Raw genomic sequence first — 19,387 nt, forward strand, 5'->3', positions numbered from 1 at the left:
CCCAGAGCACTGGAGGTGCCAGTGTGAGCCCATCCCCAAGAAGGGCTGGAAGGAGGATCTGGGGAGCTCCAGGCCTGTCAGCCTGACCTCGGTGCACGGCAAGGTTATGGAACAGATCACCTTGAGAGCCACCACAGGGCACCCACAGGATGGCCGAGGGGTCAGAGCCAGCCAGCATGGATTTAAGAGGGGCAGGTCCTGCCTGAGCAACCTGATCTCCTTTTATAACCAGGTGACCCACCTGTGGATGTGGGAAAGGCTGTGGATGTGTCCATCTGGATTGCAGCAAAGCCTTGGACATTGTCTCTGACAGCATTCCCTGGAAAAGCTGCAGCCCACGGCTTGGGCAGGTTCCCTCCTGGCTGGGAGATGGAAGAGCTGTCTGGAGGCTGGGCCCAGAGAGGGGTGGGGATGGTGCTGCACCCAGCTGGTGTCCAGTCCCTGGTGCTGTCCCCCAGGGATCTGTGTTGGGCCCAGTCCTGTTTAACATCTTCACCGATGATCTGGGGGAGGGGATCGAGCCCACCATCCCCAAATTTGCAGGTGACACCAAGCTGGGTGTGAGTGTGGATCTGCTGGAGGGCAGAACAAGAAGACACAGCCTTCAGCTGCACCAGGGGAGGTTTGGGCTGGACAAGAGGAAGAAGTTCTTCACAGAAAGGGTGAGTGGGCATTGGAATGGGCAAGCCAGGGGGGAGGTGGCAGAGTCACTGTCCCTCTCCAGTGGCACTCAGTGGCATGTCTGGGTGACAAGGCGGTATTAGGCACTGAATTACACTGGAATGACACTGGGTCCTGGTGGAACCACAGAGGCCATGGTGACACTGTGCAGCCCCATAGAACCAGGACTCCATTGTCGTGCTCTGGGGCCCAATGGAACCAGGGAGTCCCCGTGACACTGGGTCCTGGTGGAACCACAGAGGCCATGGGGACACTGCGGGGCCTTGTTTGACCGAGAGGTTTCACCACTGTGACACTGCCAAACCAAGGAGAGCATTGGGAGAGTCCAGGGCCCAGGGGAACCAAGGGGCCCTTCTGACACTGCGGGGCCTCATGGAACCAAGGGGACATTGTGACACTGCAGGACCTTGTGTAACCAAGGGGCCACTGTGACACTCTGGGGCCTCAGGGAATCTGGAAGGCTGTTGTGATACTGTGTGGGCTTGTGGAAACAAGGAGTCCATTGTGACACTGAGGGGACTTGTGGAACCACAGAGAGCATTGTGACAGTGTGGGACCTCATGTGACCATGGGGCCTTTGTGACACCCTGGGGCCCCATTGAACCAATGAGACCAGTGTGACAGTGCAGGGCCTGGTTTAACCAAAGTGACATTGTGACACTGAGGGGATCCATGGAACCGAGGACAACTTTGCAGAAGTTCACCAAGTGGGATGTGAGTGTTGACCTGCAGGAGCAAAGGAGGGCTCTGCAAAGGGCCCTGGACAGGCTGGATCCAGGGCCCAAATCCAACAAGGTGAGGTTTAACAAGTCCAAGTGCTGGGTCCTGCAATTTTGTCACATCAACCCCTGCAGCGCTACAGGCTGGGGACAGAGTGGCTGGACAGCAGCCAGGCAGAAAGGGACCTGCAGGGACTGATGGACAGCAGGCTGGACATGAGCCAGCAGTGTGCCCAGGTGGCCAAGAAGGCCAATGGCTCCTGGCCTGGATCAGGAGTGGTGTGGCCAGCAGGAGCAGAGCTTCTTTGCCAGCAATGATCTGTTCCCAGTTTTGCACCCAAACATTGCTGCTGCAGCTTCAGAGAAGGCAACAAAAGGGCATCTCTGCAGAAAACGTTGCTTGAGGTACCTTTAGTTTCTTGAAAGCCACCAAGAGTGCAGCCCCTCATTGACACAGTCTGTGGCCACAGGGAAGGTGGAGAGAAACAAAATCAGAACTGGCAAAAGGAATGGGTTTTCTTTGTGGACAAGATTAAAAAAATAAAACAAAGAAAAAGAACCTCCAAAATGAAACCACCAAGAAATATCAAAGATGAGTTTTATTAAAAGTGATATGCAGAAACTGGCTGGCAGTTTAATGTTTCTGAAAACATCCAGTCATCAGTGTCCACACTGCAACCTTGAGCTCCTGGTTCCTCAGGCTGTAGATGAGGGGGTTCAGGGCTGGAGGCACCACCGAGTACAGAACTGACACTGTCAGATCTAGGGATGGGGAGGACATGGAGGGGGGCTTCAGGTGAGCAAACATGACAGTGCTGACAAAGAGAGAGACCACAGCCAGGTGAGGGAGGCAGGTGGAAAAGGCTTTGTGCCGTCCCTGCTCAGACGGGATCCTCAGCACAGCCCTGAAGATCTGCACATAGGAGAAAACAATGAATACAAAACAACCAAATCCAAAAGACATAGTAACAGCAATGAGCCCAAGTTCTCTGAGATAGGATTTGAAGCAGGAGAGCTTGAGGATCTGTGGGATTTCACAGAAGAACTGGTCCAGGGCATTGCCATGGCACAGGGGCAGGGAAAATGTACTGGCCGTGTGCATGAGAGCATTGAGAAAGCCACTGGCCCAGGCAGCTGCTGCCATGTGGGCACAAGTTCTGCTGCCCAGGAGGGTCCCATAGTGCAGGGGTTTGCAGATGGACACGTAGCGGTCGTAGCACATGATGGTCAGGAGGGAAATTTCTGCTCCAGTGAAGAACAGAAAGAAAAAGAGCTGTGCAGCACATCCTGTGTAGGAGATGTTCCTGGTGTCCCAGAGGGAATTGTGCATGGCTTTGGGGACAGTGGTGCAGATGGAGCCCAGGTCGCTGAGGGCCAGGTTGAGCAGGAAGAAGAACATGGGCGTGTGCAGGTGGTGGCCGCAGGCTACGGCGCTGATGATGAGGCCGTTGCCCAGGAGGGCAGCCAGGGAGATGCCCAGGAAGAGGCAGAAGTGCAGGAGCTGCAGCTGCCGCGTGTCTGCCAGTGCCAGCAGGAGGAAGTGGCTGATAGAGCTGCTGTTTTGCTGTGGCTGCACATAGGCCCCTGTTCATGGAGAAAATTACAGTGAAGAGTTAGAGGCGTTACCTGTAACAAAAATCAAAGACATTTCCCAAACCCCCTCCCCTGGAACACACATAGACAGCATTTTGTGTTCTACACTTCTGGGGTTTTCTTCATAAACACCCTTATATCAGTCCTGCTGTTCCTGGAAATCAGAAACCCTCCGCATTTCTGCTGCAGTCAGGGAGAACAGAATAAGTTCTGTGCGGCGAAGTGATGAGAGGAGAGTGAGGGGAGATGCTCTCTCATTCTGACCTCTTTTGAATTTCTCTGGGCTTTAACCTTTCTCTGGGGGAGGATGATCACCTTTCCACATTTTCCCTAAAAATGCCCCAGGTACAGCTGAGAGCAGATGGATCCACCACAGCTCAGCTCCACATTTGTAGGCAAGGACTCACATTGCTCATTTCACCCACCTCTGCCTTTTCCCATCAATCTCATAAATCAGAGATTCTCTAGGACAGGTTTGCATCCTTGATTGAAGCTCCCAGCTTGGACTGAAATCTCAGGGAGACTTCCAAGTGTCCCTCTGATGGCACTGGATGAAGGGAGGTGCAGCTCCTTCCCTGGCTGCACTGCCAGCACTGCCCAGACCCGGGCTCTGGGGACAGCTGTGTCACCCTGAGCCAGCTGTGCCCCTGCCAGAGCCCCCAGTGCCGGGCAGCTGCTCCCAGCCCTGTGCTCTGCAGAGGGAAATGGGCCCGGGGCTGCAGAGCTGCCCCACGGCTCTGCTGCAGCTCTGCCTGCACAGGAGGGGCTGCACGCCTTGGAGCCCCGGCCCTGAGGGCAGAGGCTTGGCTGGGGCACAGGAGGGAGGGGGCTTGTGCAGAGGGAGGGGCTGCACTGGAGGGGATCCTCTGGGCATCTCTAAACTCTCCCTGCCACAGTATTTCTGGGTTTTGTTTTCTCTCCTTCCCTGATCTTCTCTCTGCTTCCTGGAGATTTTCCTCCTGCAGGTGTTTCCCTGTGCCTCATCTCTCTGTGCCAGCATTCCCACACCCCAAATATCTGTGCACTCTACTTGGCCTGACAGAACCCTGCCTGTTTGCAGGGCACTGGCTGGGGACAGGTTCTGTTTGCAGCTTGGAGAAAGGACAGCTCAGACTGAGCCTGATGGATCCAGGAAAGGTGTTGCTGCTGCTGTCCACGGGCAGAGAGGCTGAAAGTACATTAGGGATCTCCTGTGAACCTACTGATCACTAAAAGCAAAAATTTGGATGCCTCAGGCACTTGCCAAATTTCATTGTTAATAATTCATAATAAATCTTTAATATTTATCCTCCTAACCCAGACATTCTCCAATATTAGGAAACTGAATACGAAGTCATCGGAAATTTCCTCACTTTTATCAAAATCCCTTTCTTGGAAATATTATATGTCAGATAAGAAGCCCTCAGCATGTCAGAGCGTCATGATCATTTCACCTGCCCTGCCCCAGAAATACTCAGAGTTGTACTCACAGGGTCTGTGGGCATTGGGATGTTCCAGCTTTAGGAGATCTCTCCAGGAGCTGCAGCTGCATTGTCCTGCAGCCAGAGGTTCCTGTGCCAAGGGCTGGCAGTGATTCTGCCCCAGGCACTTCTCAGCCCCTTCCCAGCCCTGACTGATTGAAGCTCTCTGTGCCTCTGTGCTGTGCCCGGGCTGGCTGCAGGCAGTGTCCCAGCCCTGCTGGGCTGGGAGAAGAGCTGCTCAGCAAGAGAAATGTGCTTTTGAAGCTCTGCTTGGTTACCAGGATCACCCTCTGTGCCAGGAGCCCGGCCCAGCTCAGCAGCACAGACACAGCACAAGGACTTTAATGACCCTCTGGGGCTTTGTGCTCAGGCTCTGAACATCAGGCCCTGAGAGGGAGCTGCAGAAACCTCTCCAGAACTCCAAGTCAGAATCCAACTCCAAAGTTTCTTGGACTTTTAATGGGTCCCACTGAGGGACACAACTGAGAAAATGTCCCCAGGCCCCAGGCAGAGCAGAGAACTGGAGGCACGGATGCCAGGTGGGGACAAAGAGAAGCCAAGTCTTGGTGCCCTGGGGCACAGCAGGGTCTGTGCCACCAAGGGCTGTGAGGAGACACCTTGTCCTGAGGCCCTGGGGCCTCCTGGCACAGCCCCAGCCAGGCTGTCACCCCTGGTCCTACCCTCAGCATCGCCCCTAGCCCACATCTCAGTGGCCTCAAGGATCTCCTGGAAGGAGTCCCTGGGGAGCCTTGGTCAGGAATGGCCCTGGGGGCTCCTTCATGCTTCCATGGACTGCAGGATTTTCATAGGACTTTGGGTTTGGCTTTTGTCTTGCAGATTCTGAGAGGTTTGTGCAATCATGGCCTCTAATTATCTGCTTTAATTAGTCCCTGGAGAGGCTTTGTCAGGAACAACACTCAGTGGGCTCATTAATGCTTCAAAGTACTTCAGTTCTTTTAAGGTACTTGGTGTTTCCCTTTTGATACAGACTCTGTGAGAGGTTTGTGCAATCATGGCCCCAATATCTGCTTTAATGAGTCCCTTGAGAGCTTTGTACTGACACTCAGTGGGGCTCATGAATACTTTCAGATACTCAACTTTTTTCAGGGTCTTTGGATTTTCCTTTCCACACTGAGAGGTTTTTGTGCCATTCTGGCCTCCAATTCTGTTTTCCAAGGTGTCCATGTGGAGCCTGTGTTGGGCATGGACCTTAGTGGGTCCCATTAGTGATTCAAGACTCCTTGGGGTTTCCCTCTGCATTTGACTCCTTGTAAGATTTGTGCCATCTCCTCTCAGGCCCTAAGCTTCCAGGTCTCAGCTCCAAATGCAGCATGGGGCTCATTAGGATCAAGCCAGTCCTGACAAACCATTGTTCAGCCTTGGTTTCCCTCTTATCTGAAGCAGTTAATCAGGAAGTTTCTGTAGTGGTTTTGGTTTGCCAATTTGAGATTTTTCAGTTAATGCATTAATTGATGTGGTGTGTTCAGTGTTGGCTAATTACCAGTGCACACACTAGAATATACTTACTCATTTCCTCCTCTGAGGTAGGATTAGGAAAATGGCAAAGTGGGATCAAACTTTAAGAGTAAAGTTTATTAACAGTAACTAAAACAATGAGCAATAAGCAGCAGATCAAGACTGTCAGAACACTTTCCTTCTCCATACAACCTGACAATGTAAAGAGACAAAACCTAAAATTTTCAGTCAGTTTACTACCTCTAGAATAGTCTGTCTTCACTTCATTTAGGGAGAGGTGTTCCTCTTGTTAATGTTATGGAGACTTCTCCACAACAAAACAGCTATCTCATGGCTTTTCATTTCCACGAATAACAGCTGCCTAGAAAAATCTGCAATTGTGAAGTCCCTCCCATTTTTTCACAGCCTTTCCCACAGCTGTGTTTATGGGCCATGTCAGCTAATGGGGTATTAGTTTCAAGATTTGCTGTTTAAGAGCAAAGGATCTCTTCATCTATTTCTGAAATCATCTTCATCTCTGGGAACAGAGATCTTCCTCTCTCCCTGAGGGCACAGGTTCTCATCACTCTGCTCTTTGTCTGTTCATACTTCTCATAGGATCACAGCTACTGCAACATTTACTTACTTTAGCACGGAGGCCTTTGCTGAAACAAGTCATCTCCCCATGCTTTTCAATGCCTTATTGGGAAAAAGAGAGTCTGATGTATCCATGACATCCTTCTCCATAGCTTTAGCAGAGGATTACAGCCCCAAGATCAAGGCATCTCCTCATCCCTCCCATCTGGGACTCAACTTCCTCTTCCCTGCCCTTGGTGTGTCCATGTTGCTCCTCTGTGTGCCTGCCCTGTGTCCTTTTCTCTCACTGGAGGGAGGATGGCAGCACTGGCAGAGTCAATATCTGCCCGGGGCTGCAGATGGTTCCGTGAGCCCGGCCGGGCTCATTGGCCAATTCTAAATTTGGCCATGGTTCCTGGACACGAAGACCCATTCTTTTCCTTAGGAATGAAGGAACAGGGCCGCACTGTTTTAGGTATAAATGAGAGGTGACCACCAGAGGACAAGGCCAGCCACAGCTGCCAGATTTTCTTCTGAGACATACCTTAGAATATAGGAAATACTTTTGGTAGAGTGTCAGTTTCAGCAATGGGCATCTGAAATGACAAAATATTCTTTTCCATACAAAGGAAATCATAGAGCCACAGTGCTCCAGGAGCTGATGAGAGGCAGCCTTGACATCCCAAGGTCAGCCAGACCTGTCAGGTGGCCCCTGGCAGGCCAAGCCAGCCAGACCTGGTCCATGTTCCCTTGGTTCCATGGGGCCCCACAGTGTCCCAATGGTCCCTTGCTTCCAGGAGGCCCTGAGGTGTCACAATGCCCTCTTGGTGACACAAGCCCCTGAAGGGTCGGAATGGTCTCCATGGTTCCACAAGGCCCCACAGAGTCATAATGGTCTCTAGGTCCATGAAGCCCCGCGGTGTCACCATGGCCCCTTGGTTCCATGAGGTGCCCACAGTGTCACAGTGATCTCCATGGGAAGGAAAGAACCGAGCCCCAGTGTGGTGGGGGCAGCCACCAGAGGCCAAGGCCAGCCAGGCTTGATGGTACTGGCAGATTTTGGCTGGGAGCAACCCTTGGATATATGGAAATTTGGAGGTAAAACCCCAGTTTTGCACATTTCTTTGTAGACAATAATGAGGGCTCTTTGCCATAGGAAGGAAAGCACCAAGCCTCAATGTTTCAAAGGCAGATGAGAGGCAGCCCCCAAGAGGCCAAGGGCAGCCAGACCTCTCTCTCCTGGCTGATTCACTTGTGAAATCAACATCCTTGGATGTTTGGAATTTTGGAGGTGGAATTCCAGTTTTGGCCAGTTTTCCTTTAGGAAAGAGAAGTGCAAAGTCCAAGTGTTCTGGAAGAAGATGAGAGGTGGCCACCGTAGGCCAGGCCACCCAGACCTGTCTCTCCTGACACCTTTCGTCTAGGGGCTGTCCTTGGACATAGGGCATTTTGGAGGTGGAATCTCATTTTTGGCAATGAACACCTGGACATGAAGATGAGGTTTTTTCAAAGAATGAAAGCACAAAGTCCCAGTATTTCAGAGGCAGATGAGTGCCAGCTCTCAGGAAGCCAAGAACAGCCAGACTTGTCAGTCCTGGCAGCTTTTCTCTGGGAGCTATCCTTGGATATAGGGACTTATGGTGACAGATGCCCCATTGTGGCCATGGGTGCCTTGTCGAGATGGATTTATTTGTTTTTCAATACGAAAGAAAAGCACATGATCCCAGTGTTTGAAATGCAGATGAGAGGTGCCCTTGGGGGGCCAAGGCAGCCAGATCTGTCTCTCCTGGCAGATTTAATCTGGGAACAATCCTTTAAATATAAGGAAATTAAGAGAACAAATCCCACTTTTGGCCATAGTCCCCTGGAGGAGAAGGACAGTTTTCTCCCATGGGAAAGAAAGTCCAGAGCCTCAGTGCTTCAGGGCATATGAGAAACAGCCCTTGAAATGCCAAGGTCAGACGGACCTGTCAGGTGGTCCCCAGGAGGCCCAGCCAGCCAGACCTGTTCCATGTTCCCTTTGTTGTGTGGGACCCCACAGTGTCACAATGGCCCCGTGCTTCCATGAGGCCCTGAAGTGTCACCATGGCTTTGTGGTTCCACAAAGCCCTGATGTGTCACAATGGTCCCTCGGCTCCGTGTGCCCTCGCTGTGTCACAATGGCTCCTCTGTGACACTGCTGCTGCACAAGGTCACCATGGGCCCTTGGTTCCTTGGGGTCTCTGAGTTCACAGTGGTGTCCTTGATTCCATGAGGCAGCACAGTGTCACCATGGCCCCTTGGTTCCATGAGGTTCTGCAGTGTCACCGTGGTGTCCTTGGATCTCCATTGTCACAACTGACCCGTGGTTCCAAGAGGTTCTGTAGTGTCACTGTAGCAGTCTGAGGCCCTGCAAGGCCTCCCTGGCAGTCACTCACCTAAGATAAGAAATGCCGAGTCACGGTGATGGGAGCAAAGTAGCCCCTTTTCTGCATTCAGACCCTTGTTATCTCTCTGTAAGGCTATTGGGTTGTATTCTTCCCAGCTGTGGTGACTGGACAATTTCCAGCACCCCAGTACCCTATATAAACACCCATTTCTGTCCAGTTCGGCAGAAGAACTGACACTGCATCCCTTCAGAGGAGCTGGCAATAAAGGACATTGCTGTGGAACTGCATACAGCCTTCTCTCTCTATCCCTGTGTGTCTGCCAGAGGCACTTGTGAGCGCAGAGCTGAAATCACTGAGAGCTGAACTCACAGAGCTGAAATCACTCCAGAGCTGCTCGCTAAGTTGCCCGTGGCTGGGAGCTGAACCGAGGGACCCAGACAGGCTGAGCCTGACAGCGCAGTGCTATCCAGGACACCCACGGCAGCGGCAGCCCAGGGGTCAGATGGACCCCTGAGCCCCAGTCCGCATTACGCCTGAAGGGAGCACTGGCATCCTGGCACCCCTGAGAGCAGCATTCCCTGTGAATCGTTACTGCCTCAGGTGCACTATGACCCCTGGAAGATAACTCCTCCATTATAGAAGAAGTTATCTGAAGAGGTGTCCAACAAATCTGCACATCGCAATCTGGGACAAGGTCCTCAGGAGTTGGACTGCATACCACTCACCCAGCAGTACTTTTGATCTACATTTGGCTGAAGAAGTTTGAGTTTAAAATAGCCTTTTTGCACGCTTTTATCTTGGGTCATTTTTTTTTTTTTTTTATTTTTTTTTTTACTGCTGTGGGGGCAAAGGGAACTATACTGAAATGGGATCAAAATTTAGTAAATTAAAACGATCCCAGAATGAGACTTATATTTACAAATCCTAGAAATCCTATCTGCTAACAGCTTTTCTTTCTCTAAAGGCAATCTTTCAAAAACTAACTTGAAAAAATTGATAGAATAGAATAGATAATTTCCCAGTTTCCAGATACTAACACACACACTATTGGTTTAGATTCTTTTTGGGACCAGTAGGGACACTAATATACGCTTTCCAAACTAATGAAAACTCTTCTGTACCTAAGTTTCTACCCCTATTTCACTCAATTACTAAAGCAGTCTAAAAGACAAATTCTCTGCAGCTTCCCTCTGCTGAGGAAATCCCACCCTTATCTTTCTCAACAGACACTGTCCCTTCAAATGCTGATTAGCCAGATAACATTCCTCTCTCGGTCCCCGGGACGGGGAACACGGAAATTGTCCCACCCACCCACCCGCGGGGTCCGTGGAGCCCACCCATCCCCCGGCTCCCCCTCGGCCGCGGCAGGCGCGGATTCCGCTCCCGGTCCCGCAACACGCGGCGCGCTGCGCGCCCCGTGCCCCGCTCAGTGCTCGGCTGTAACTGCGTCGGTTTCCATCGGGAACGCCCTGCCTCGCTCCAAAACCTCCGCGCAGCCCCCGTGACTGCCCCAGCCCTGCAGCCGTGCCTCCCGGCCCCGCTGCGGCTCTCCCCAGCCCGCTCCCATCCCTGCCTGCCCGCCCAGCCCCGCCGGGATGGCAGCAGCTCCCCCAGCCCCACCGCCTCCTCTGCCCCGCTCCTCCCGTGCCCTCTCCCCAAGCGCTGCACCCACCCACCCACCCTCAGCGCCCCCCGAACGGCACCTCCGAGACCCCCACGGGGGCACCCCGCTTCCCCACGCACCTCAGCCCTGCGCAGGCTGCGCCACAGCGGCGCTGCCATCGCCGCTCCACTGCTGCCTCCCTCTAGCCAAGCCCAGCCAGCTGCCCCCTCGCACTCTGTCCAGCCCCCACACCCCTGCAAACCCTTGTCCAACACGCTAAAAAAAGCGCAGTGCACCTCCTGCTCTCTCTCACTCCTCGTTTGAGCACAGTGAGTCTGATTCTGACACAGAGGACATTGATCCATGGGCTCTAATCAAAATGGAAGTGACTCGGGAAGGGGATTGGGAACTAGCTCAGAGAATTTCTGCCTTCCCAGCAATTTATATAAAGGGGAAAAAAGGTGGGGCCACCACTAAAACAACGTGGGAACCTAACACAAATAAAGAACTGATACAACTATTAAATATAGCCAAAGAACATGGTAGAAGTTCACATATTTTCAGAAATTTCCTGGAAGCTCTCTTTTCAGCACATATTTTGGTACCTCACGACTTTAAAAACATTTCCCACTGCCTTCTTTCCCTGGCAGAATATATGCTATTGGAAAGGCATTGGAAAAGACAATTAAAAACATTTCAGAGACTTATACTCAAGATGCAAATGGGCCAGATTTTACAGTCCAACAGCTAGCTGGAGAAGGGGATTTACAGAAACCCTGTGAGCTGTGAGAACCCCAGCCTTGGTCAGGGGTCTTGTGTGGTGGTAAAGTCTCTCCTCCAACCTGTGCTTCCAAAGGAAAACTCCGCAGTCTCTTGTTGTTCAGTCTCAAGGCAGTTTATTGCGAGTTATCTAAAAGATTGTCTTCTCTGGCTAACTGCGGTTTGGTCAGCAGCCCAGGCAGAGGCACACACACCCCTAACATCCTCTCTGTCTTCTGTCTTCTTCTTCTCTCCCCCGTCCCTGGCTGCTGCTATTTTTATATGATATATTACATGTTATATGTTTACAGTTTTTCCTCAATACCTACTACCTATGTTACAAGGTGCTTTTCTACTCTAAACCAATCCATAAGTGCCAGCATCACCAAGAACATGGGGGCAAGGAAAAAGAAGGAGGAAGAACAGGATCAGCCCACTTTCCTCCATCTTAGAACTTCTGACCCCCATGTACAAAGTGAAAACCCCCCTGTACAGGTGCTAAAACCCCCATGTGCAATGCTAAAAAAATTCCCCTCTACTTTATAACTACTTTTACTGTACTATCTAACACTTTGTGACTGTTCCACCTCCAAAGTTGGTAACTCATTCCATGGCTCAAACTCAAAATCGCAGCTGTTTGCAGCTGCCTGCCAGGGTCTAAAATGATTCTGACCAAGGCCTGGAACCTCTAAAAATGTCTGAGAGAAATTTTGAGTTCCAACACCTGCCCTTTGTCCTTTTCTTTCACTGGAGGGAGGATGGCAGCACTGGCAGAGTCAATATCTGCCCAGGGCCTGCAGATAGTTTTGTGACCCCGGCTGGGCTAAGTAGCCAATTCTAAATTTGGCCATGGTTCCTGGCCATGAAGACCAGTTTTTCTCCATAGGAATGAAGGAACAGAGTCCCACTATTTTCGGGGCAGATGAGAGGTGACCACAAAGGGACAAGGCCAGCCAGAGCTGCCAGATTTTGTTCTGAGAGAGACCCTTGAATATCAGAATTTTTTTGGCAGAGTGTCAGTTTTGGCAATGGGCATCTGAAATGACAGAGAGTTCTTTTCCATACAAAGGACAGCACAGAGCCCCAGTGCTCCAGGAGCTAAAGAGAGGCAGCCCTTGGCATTCCAACATCAGCCAGACCTGTCAGGTGGCCCCTGGCAGGCCAAGCCAGCCAGACCTGGTCCATGTTCCCTCGCTTCCATGGGGCCCCACAGTGTCCCAATGGTCCCTGGCTTCCAGGAGGCCCTGAGGTGTCACAATGCCCCCTTGGTGACACCAGGCCCTGAAGGGTCAGAATGGTCTCCATGGTTCCATCAGGCCCCACAATCATAATGGTCTCTGGGTCCATGAAGCCCCATGGTGTCACCATGGCCCCTTGGTTCCATGGGCTCCAGTGGTGCCACAATGATCCCCTTGGTTCCATGAGGTGCCCACAGTGTCACAGTGATCTCCATGGGAAGGGAAGAACCGAGCCCCAGCGTGGCAGGGGCAGCCACCAGAGGCCAAGGCCAGCCAGACTTGATGGTACTGATAGATTTTGTCTGGGAGCAACCCTTGGATATAGGGAATTTTAGAGGTGGAATCCAAAATTCAGACCTGGACACGCAGAGGAGAACGGCTGTTCTCTGCATGGGAAGAAAAGTACAGAACACCGGTGTTTCAGGGGCAGATGAAAGGTGGCCACTAGAGCACTAAGGCAGCCAGACCTCTCTGTTCTGGTAGCTTTTGTCTGAAAGCAACTCTTGGATATAGGGAATTTGGGAGGTAGAACTGCAAGTACGGCCATTTCTGTGTAGATAAGAAGGACGATTCTTTTCCATAGGAAGGAAAGCACAGAGCCCCAATGTTTCAAAAGCAGATGAGAGGCAGCCTGTGTGTTTCAGAAGAGACCAACGGCAGCCAGACCTTTCTTTCCTGGCTGCTTTCACTTGGGGCATCCTTGGATGTACAGAGTTTTGGACATGGAATCCCAGTTTTGGCCATGGGCACCTAGACCAGATGAATTATTTTTTCCTATAAGAAAAAGAAGTGTGAAGTCCAAGTGTCCTGGAAGATGATGAGAGGAGGCCCCCCTTAGGCCAAGCCAGCCAGACCTTGGCACCTTTCATCTGGGGGCTATCCTTGGACACAGGGAATTTTGGAGGGGGAATCTCAATTTTGGCTGTGGGTTCCTGGACAGGAAGAAGAGTTCTTTTCATAAGGAAGGAAAGCACAGGGCCTCGGTGTTTCAGAGGCAGATGAGTGCCAGCCCTCAGAAGCCAAGGCCAGCCAGACATGTCTCTGACCTATCTTAGCTGCTTTTGTCTGGGAGCTATCCTTTGATATAGGAAATTCTGGAGGCAGATGCCAAATTTTGGCCATGGGTGCATAGTTGAGATGGATGATTTCTTCCCATAAGAAAGAAAAGCACATGGTCCAAGAGTTTCAAAGGCAGATAAGAGGTGGCCCCTGGGTGGCCAAGGCAGCCAGAGTTGTTTCTCCTGGCAGATTTCATCTGGGAACAATCCTTGAAATATAAGGAAATTTGGAGAAGGAATCCTGGTTTTGTCCCGGGGACCCTGAAGGAGAAGAAGAATTCTCTCCAATAGAAAGGAAAGTCCAGAGCCCCAGGGCTTCAGGGAAAGAGAAGCAGCCCTCGACATACCAAGGTCAGCCAGACCTGTCAGGTGGTCCCCAGGAGTACTGAATCAGGTACGGATTTTTTAATGGGAAACAGCCCTTAAAAACAAAGGGGTCCAGGGAGGATGGACACAGTTCAAGACAGTAATCTTAAGGGGGAAGGAGCAGTGTGTCCCAGTGTGGCAAAGGATGAGCTGGTGAGGAAAATTACTGACCTGGTTGCCCATGGAGCTTTTGTGGGAACTCAAGGGAAGGAAGAAGGTGCATTAACTTATGACAGAAGGTCAGGCAGCTTAGGAATTGTTTAAGGATGTTGTTAGGTCATGCAGGAAAATAAAGGAAAGAGGTGAAATCTCAATAAGAGATTAACCTGGCCACTTCTGTGAAAAATAATAAAAAATGTGTCTATGAATAAATTCATAGCAAAACGTGGAATAAGGAGAAACTCTACCCTTTTTTGGATGCATTGGAAAATAGAGTAACTAAAGATAAGGAAAAGACTGAGCTACTTAACACCTTGTTTGTCTCAATTTTCAATATATGAACAAGTTGTCCTCAGGACAAGAGTTCTCCTGAGCTGGTAGATGGGCACAGGGAGAAGAACAGCCCCCTGTAATCCAGGAGGAAGCAGCTGGTGACCTGCTGAGCCACTCCAATGCTCACAGGTGGATGGGATGGGATGGGATGGGATCCATCCTAGGGGGATGTCCTGGGTTGTAAGATAACCTTGTATTCCATTTGCCATCTCTTGAAGGCAAAACTGGTTGGACAGGTTTTTGTTATCTCTCTCAGAGACAATGGTTTTGCCCTGTAGAGGCAATGGTTTGTTTATACACCATTGACTGATTCAATGAAGGGCTGGTAAAATGTAACACCGTGAGGGGTCCCACCCAGAGGGGGGAAGCCAAGCACTCTATTGTTGTTTAAAGGGGTAGCTTTTTGGGGAGAGGAGGCAGCTCTCTGGGCGGGACTCCGAGAGAAGCAGCTCTCTCTCTCTTCGTGGGATTCCGAGAGAAGCAGCTCTCTCTCTCTTCGCGGGATTCCCAGAGAAGCAGCTCTCTCTCGCTCTCTCTTCGGTGGCACTCGTAGCGAAGCAGCCAGCGCGCGCTGAGCCGACGGCAGCGGAGCTCAGAGGCAACCCCGGCGCAGAGGAAGACCGGCCCCACTGCCACCAGATCTTCAGAGGAAAACTATACCCTTCTAAAGATCACCACTTCAGCTGCAACTCATCAACTATTGCAAGGGAAGCAATTGTCCCAGCAGAACTGATACTGGCATCCCTCAGGTTCTGGACTTTTTCTTTCACTGGTTTTGTTTGTACCGATTGCATTTGCCTTTTTTTTAAAATTGTTGTCTAGTTTTCTCCTAGTAAAGAATTGTTACTCCCACTCCCATATCTTTGCCTGAGAGCCTTTTAATTTAAAGATCCTGGTAATTCAGAGGGAGGGGGGTTTGCCGTTCTCCATTGCACAGGAGGCTTTGCCCTCTTTCACAGACTCCTGTCTTGTCGAACCAAGACAGGGGATGAGGGAGCTGGGGGATGAGCTCCCCAAGCTGCTCCCCACCATTTACCATCAGTCCTGGCTCACCAGGAAGGTCCCAGAGCACTGGAGGTGCCAGTGTGAGCCCATCCCCAAGAAGGGCTGGAAGGAGGATCTGGGGAGCTCCAGGCCTGTCAGCCTGACCTCGGTGCCCGGCAAGGTTATGGAACAGATCACCTTGAGAGCCACCACAGGGCACCCACAGGATGGCCGAGGGGTCAGAGCCAGCCAGCGTGGATTTAAGAGGGGCAGGTCCTTCCTGAGCAACCTGATCTCCTTTTATAACCAGGTGACCCACCTGTGGATGCAGGAAAGGCTGTGGATGTTTCCATCTGGACTTCAGCAAAGCCTTGGACACTGTCTCTGACAGCATTCCCTGGAAAAGCTGCAGCCCACGGCTGGGGCAGGTTCCCTCCTGGCTGGGAGATGGAAGAGCTGGCTGGAGGCTGGGCCCAGAGAGGGGTGGGGATGGTGCTGCACCCAGCTGGTGTCCAGTCCCTGGTGCTGTCCCCCAGGGATCTGTGTTGGGCCCAGTCCTGTTTAACATCTTCACTGATGATCTGGGTGAGGGGATCGAGCCCACCATCCCCAAATTTGCAGGTGACACCAAGCTGGGTGTGAGTGTTGATCTAGTGGAGGGCAGGACAAGAAGACACAGCCTCCAGCTGCACCAGGGGAGGTTTAGGCTGGACAAGAGGAAGAAGTTCTTCACAGAAAGGGTGAGTGGGCATTGGAATGGGCAGGCCACGGGGGAGGTGGCAGAGTCACTGTCCCTCTCCAGTGGCACTCAGAGGCATGGTCTGGGTGACAAGGCGGTATTAGGGCATTGGCTGGACTTGATGATCCCAAAGGTCTTTTCCAGCCTGATTCTGTCATTCTGTGATGACTGGAACACTCTGAGGCCATTGTGACACTGCAGGGCCTTGTGGAACTAGGAGGAGCATGGTGACACTGTGCAGCCCCATAGAACCAGGGCTGCATTGTGGTGCTCTGGGGCCCAATGGAACCAGGGAGTCCCCGTGACACTGTGTCCTGGTGGAACCACAGCGGCCATTGTGACAATGTGTGGCCTCGTGGAAACATGGAATCCATTGTGACACTGAGGGGCCCCTTGGAACCAAGGACATCTTTGCAGATGACACCAAGCTGGATGTCAGTGTTGATTTGCTGGATGGTAGGAGGGCTCTGCACGGGGCTCTGCACAGGCTGGATCCAAGGCCCAAATCCAACAAGGTGAGGTTTAACAAGTCCAAGTGACGGGTCCTATACTTTGGCCACAACAACCCCTGCAGCACTACAGGCTGGGGACAGAGTGGCTGGACAGCAGCCAGGCAGAAAGGGACCTGCAGGGACTGATGGACAGCAGGCTGGACATGAACCAGCTGTGTGCCCAGGTGGCCAAGAAGGCCAATGGCTCCTGGCCTGGATCAGGAATGGTGTGGCCAGCAGGAGCAGAGCTTCTTTGCCAGCAATGATCTGTTCCCAGTTCTGCACCCAAACATTGCTGCTGCAGCTTCAGAGAAGGCAACAAAAGGGCATCTCTGCAGAAAACGTTGCTTGAGGTACCTTTAGTTTCTTTAAAGCCACCAAGAGTGCAGCCCCTCATTGACACAGTCTGTGGCCACAGGGAAGGTGGAGGGAAACAAAATCAGAACTGGCAAAAGGAATGGCTTTTCTTTGTGGACAAGATTAAAAAAATAAAACAAAGAAAAAGAACCTCCAAAATGAAACCACCAAAAAATATCAAAGATGAGTTTTATTAAAAGTGATATGCAGAAACTGGCTGGCAGTTTAATGTTTCTGAAAACATCCAGTCATCAGTGTCCACACTGCAACCTTGAGCTCCTGGTTCCTCAGGCTGTAGATGAGGGGGTTCAGGGCTGGAGGCACCACCGAGTACAGAACTGACACTGTCAGATCTAGGGATGGGGAGGACATGGAGGGGGGCTTCAGGTGAGCAAACATGACAGTGCTGACAAAGAGAGAGACCACAGCCAGGTGAGGGAGGCAGGTGGAAAAGGCTTTGTGCCGTCCCTGCTCAGATGGGATCCTCAGCACAGCCCTGAAGATCTGCACATAGGAGAAAACAATGAATACAAAACGACCAAATCCAAAAGACATAGTAACAGCAATGAGCCCAAGTTCTCTGAGATAGGATTTGAAGCAGGAGAGCTTGAGGATCTGTGGGATTTCACAGAAGAACTGGTCCAGGGCATTGCCATGGCACAGGGGCAGGGAAAATGTACTGGCCGTGTGCATGAGAGCATTGAGAAAGCCACTGGCCCAGGCAGCTGCTGCCATGTGGGCACAAGCTCTGCTGCCCAGGAGGGTCCCATAGTGCAGGGGTTTGCAGATGGACACGTAGCGGTCGTAGCACATGATGGTCAGGAGGGAAATCTCTGCTCCAGTGAAGAACAGAAAGAAAAAGAGCTGTGCAGCACATCCTGTGTAGGAGATGTTCCTGGTGTCCCAGAGGGAATTGTGCATGGCTTTGGGGACAGTGGTGCAGATGGAGCCCAGGTCGCTGAGGGCCAGGTTGAGCAGGAAGAAGAACATGGGCGTGTGCAGGTGGTGGCCGCAGGCTACGGCGCTGATGATGAGGCCGTTGCCCAGGAGGGCAGCCAGGGAGATGCCCAGGAAGAGGCAGAAGTGCAGGAGCTGCAGCTGCCACGTGTCTGCCAGTGCCAGCAGGAGGAAGTGGCTGATAGAGCTGCTGTTTTGCTGTGGCTGCACATAGGCCCCTGTTCATGGAGAAAATTACAGTGAAGAGTTAGAGGCGTTACCTGTAACAAAAATCAAAGACATTTCCCAAACCCCCTCCCCTGGAACACACATAGACAGCATTTTGTGTTCTACACTTCTGGGGTTTTCTTCATAAACACCCTTATATCAGTCCTGCTGTTCCTGGAAATCAGAAACCCTCCGCATTTCTGCTGCAGTCAGGGAGAACAGAATAAGTTCTGTGCGGCGAAGTGATGAGAGGAGAGTGAGGGGAGATGCTCTCTCATTCTGACCTCTTTTGAATTTCTCTGGGCTTTAACCTTTCTCTGGGGGAGGATGATCACCTTTCCACATTTTCCCTAAAAATGCCCCAGGTACAGCTGAGAGCAGATGGATCCACCACAGCTCAGCTCCACATTTGCTCATTTCACCAACCCAGCAGCATTTTCAGTCTCAGAACACCTCTGCCTTTTCCCATCAATCTTATAACTCAGAGATGCTCTAGGACAGGTTTGCACTCTGCATTGAAGCTCCCAGCTTGGACTGAAATCTCAGGGAGACTTCCAAGTGTCCTTCTGATGGCACTGGATGAAGGGAGGTGCAGCTCCTTCCCTGGCTGCACTGCCAGCACTGCCCAGAGCCGGGCACTGGGGACAGCTGTGTCACCCTGAGCCAGCTGTGCCCCCTGCCAGAGCCCCCAGTGCCGGGCAGCTGCTCCCAGCCCTGTGCTCTGCAGAGGGAACTGGGCCCGGGGCTGCAGAGCTGCCCCACGGCTCTGCTGCAGCTCTGCCTGCACAGGAGGGGCTGCACGCCTTGGAGCCCCGGCCCTGAGGGCAGAGGCTTGGCTGGGGCACAGGAGGGAGGGGGCTTGTGCAGAGGGAGGGGCTGCACTGGAGGGGATCCTCTGGACATCTCTAAACTCTCCCTGCCTCAGCATTTCTGGGTTTTGTTTTCTCTCCTTCCCTGATCTTCTCTCTGCTTCCTGGATATTTTCCTCCTGCAGGTGTCTCCCTGTGTCTGATCTCTCCCTGCCAGCACTCCCAAACCCCAAATCTCTGTGCACTCTACTTGGCCTGACAGAACCCTGCCTGTTTGCAGGGCACTGGCTGGGGACAGGTTCTGTTTGCAGCTTGGAGAAAGTACAGCTCTGTCTGAGCCTGATGGATCCAGGAAAGGTGTTGCTGCTGCTGTCCACGGGCAGAGAGGGTGAAAGTACATTAGGGATCTCCTGTGAACCTACTGATCACTAAAAGCAAAAATTTGGATGCCTCAGGTACTTGCCAAATTTCATT

The 19,387-nt window shown here is 51.9% G+C and overlaps 3 protein-coding genes across 3 annotated transcripts in view; all 3 read right to left on the reverse strand.

Moving 5' to 3' along the window:
- LOC144248765 (uncharacterized) overlaps positions 1–19,387 on the reverse strand; it is a 646,176-nt gene that overhangs the window by 592,872 nt on the left and 33,917 nt on the right. The window lies entirely within an intron of this gene.
- On the reverse strand, positions 2,035–2,976 carry LOC144248779 (olfactory receptor 14J1-like). The gene has a single exon (XM_077790774.1). The coding sequence runs from the start codon at positions 2,797–2,799 to the stop codon at positions 2,035–2,037; it is 765 nt and encodes a 254-aa protein (XP_077646900.1). The 5' UTR covers positions 2,800–2,976.
- On the reverse strand, positions 17,166–18,179 carry LOC144248748 (olfactory receptor 14C36-like). Its single transcript, XM_077790741.1, has 2 exons — positions 18,158–18,179; positions 17,166–18,115 (listed from the first exon to the last, which is right to left on the reverse strand). Exons 1-2 carry the CDS (start codon positions 18,177–18,179, stop codon positions 17,166–17,168), a joined length of 972 nt encoding a protein of 323 aa, XP_077646867.1.

Source organism: Lonchura striata, unplaced genomic scaffold, assembly GCF_046129695.1.
Source record: "Lonchura striata isolate bLonStr1 unplaced genomic scaffold, bLonStr1.mat Scaffold_85, whole genome shotgun sequence".
NCBI lineage: Eukaryota > Metazoa > Chordata > Aves > Passeriformes > Estrildidae > Lonchura > Lonchura striata.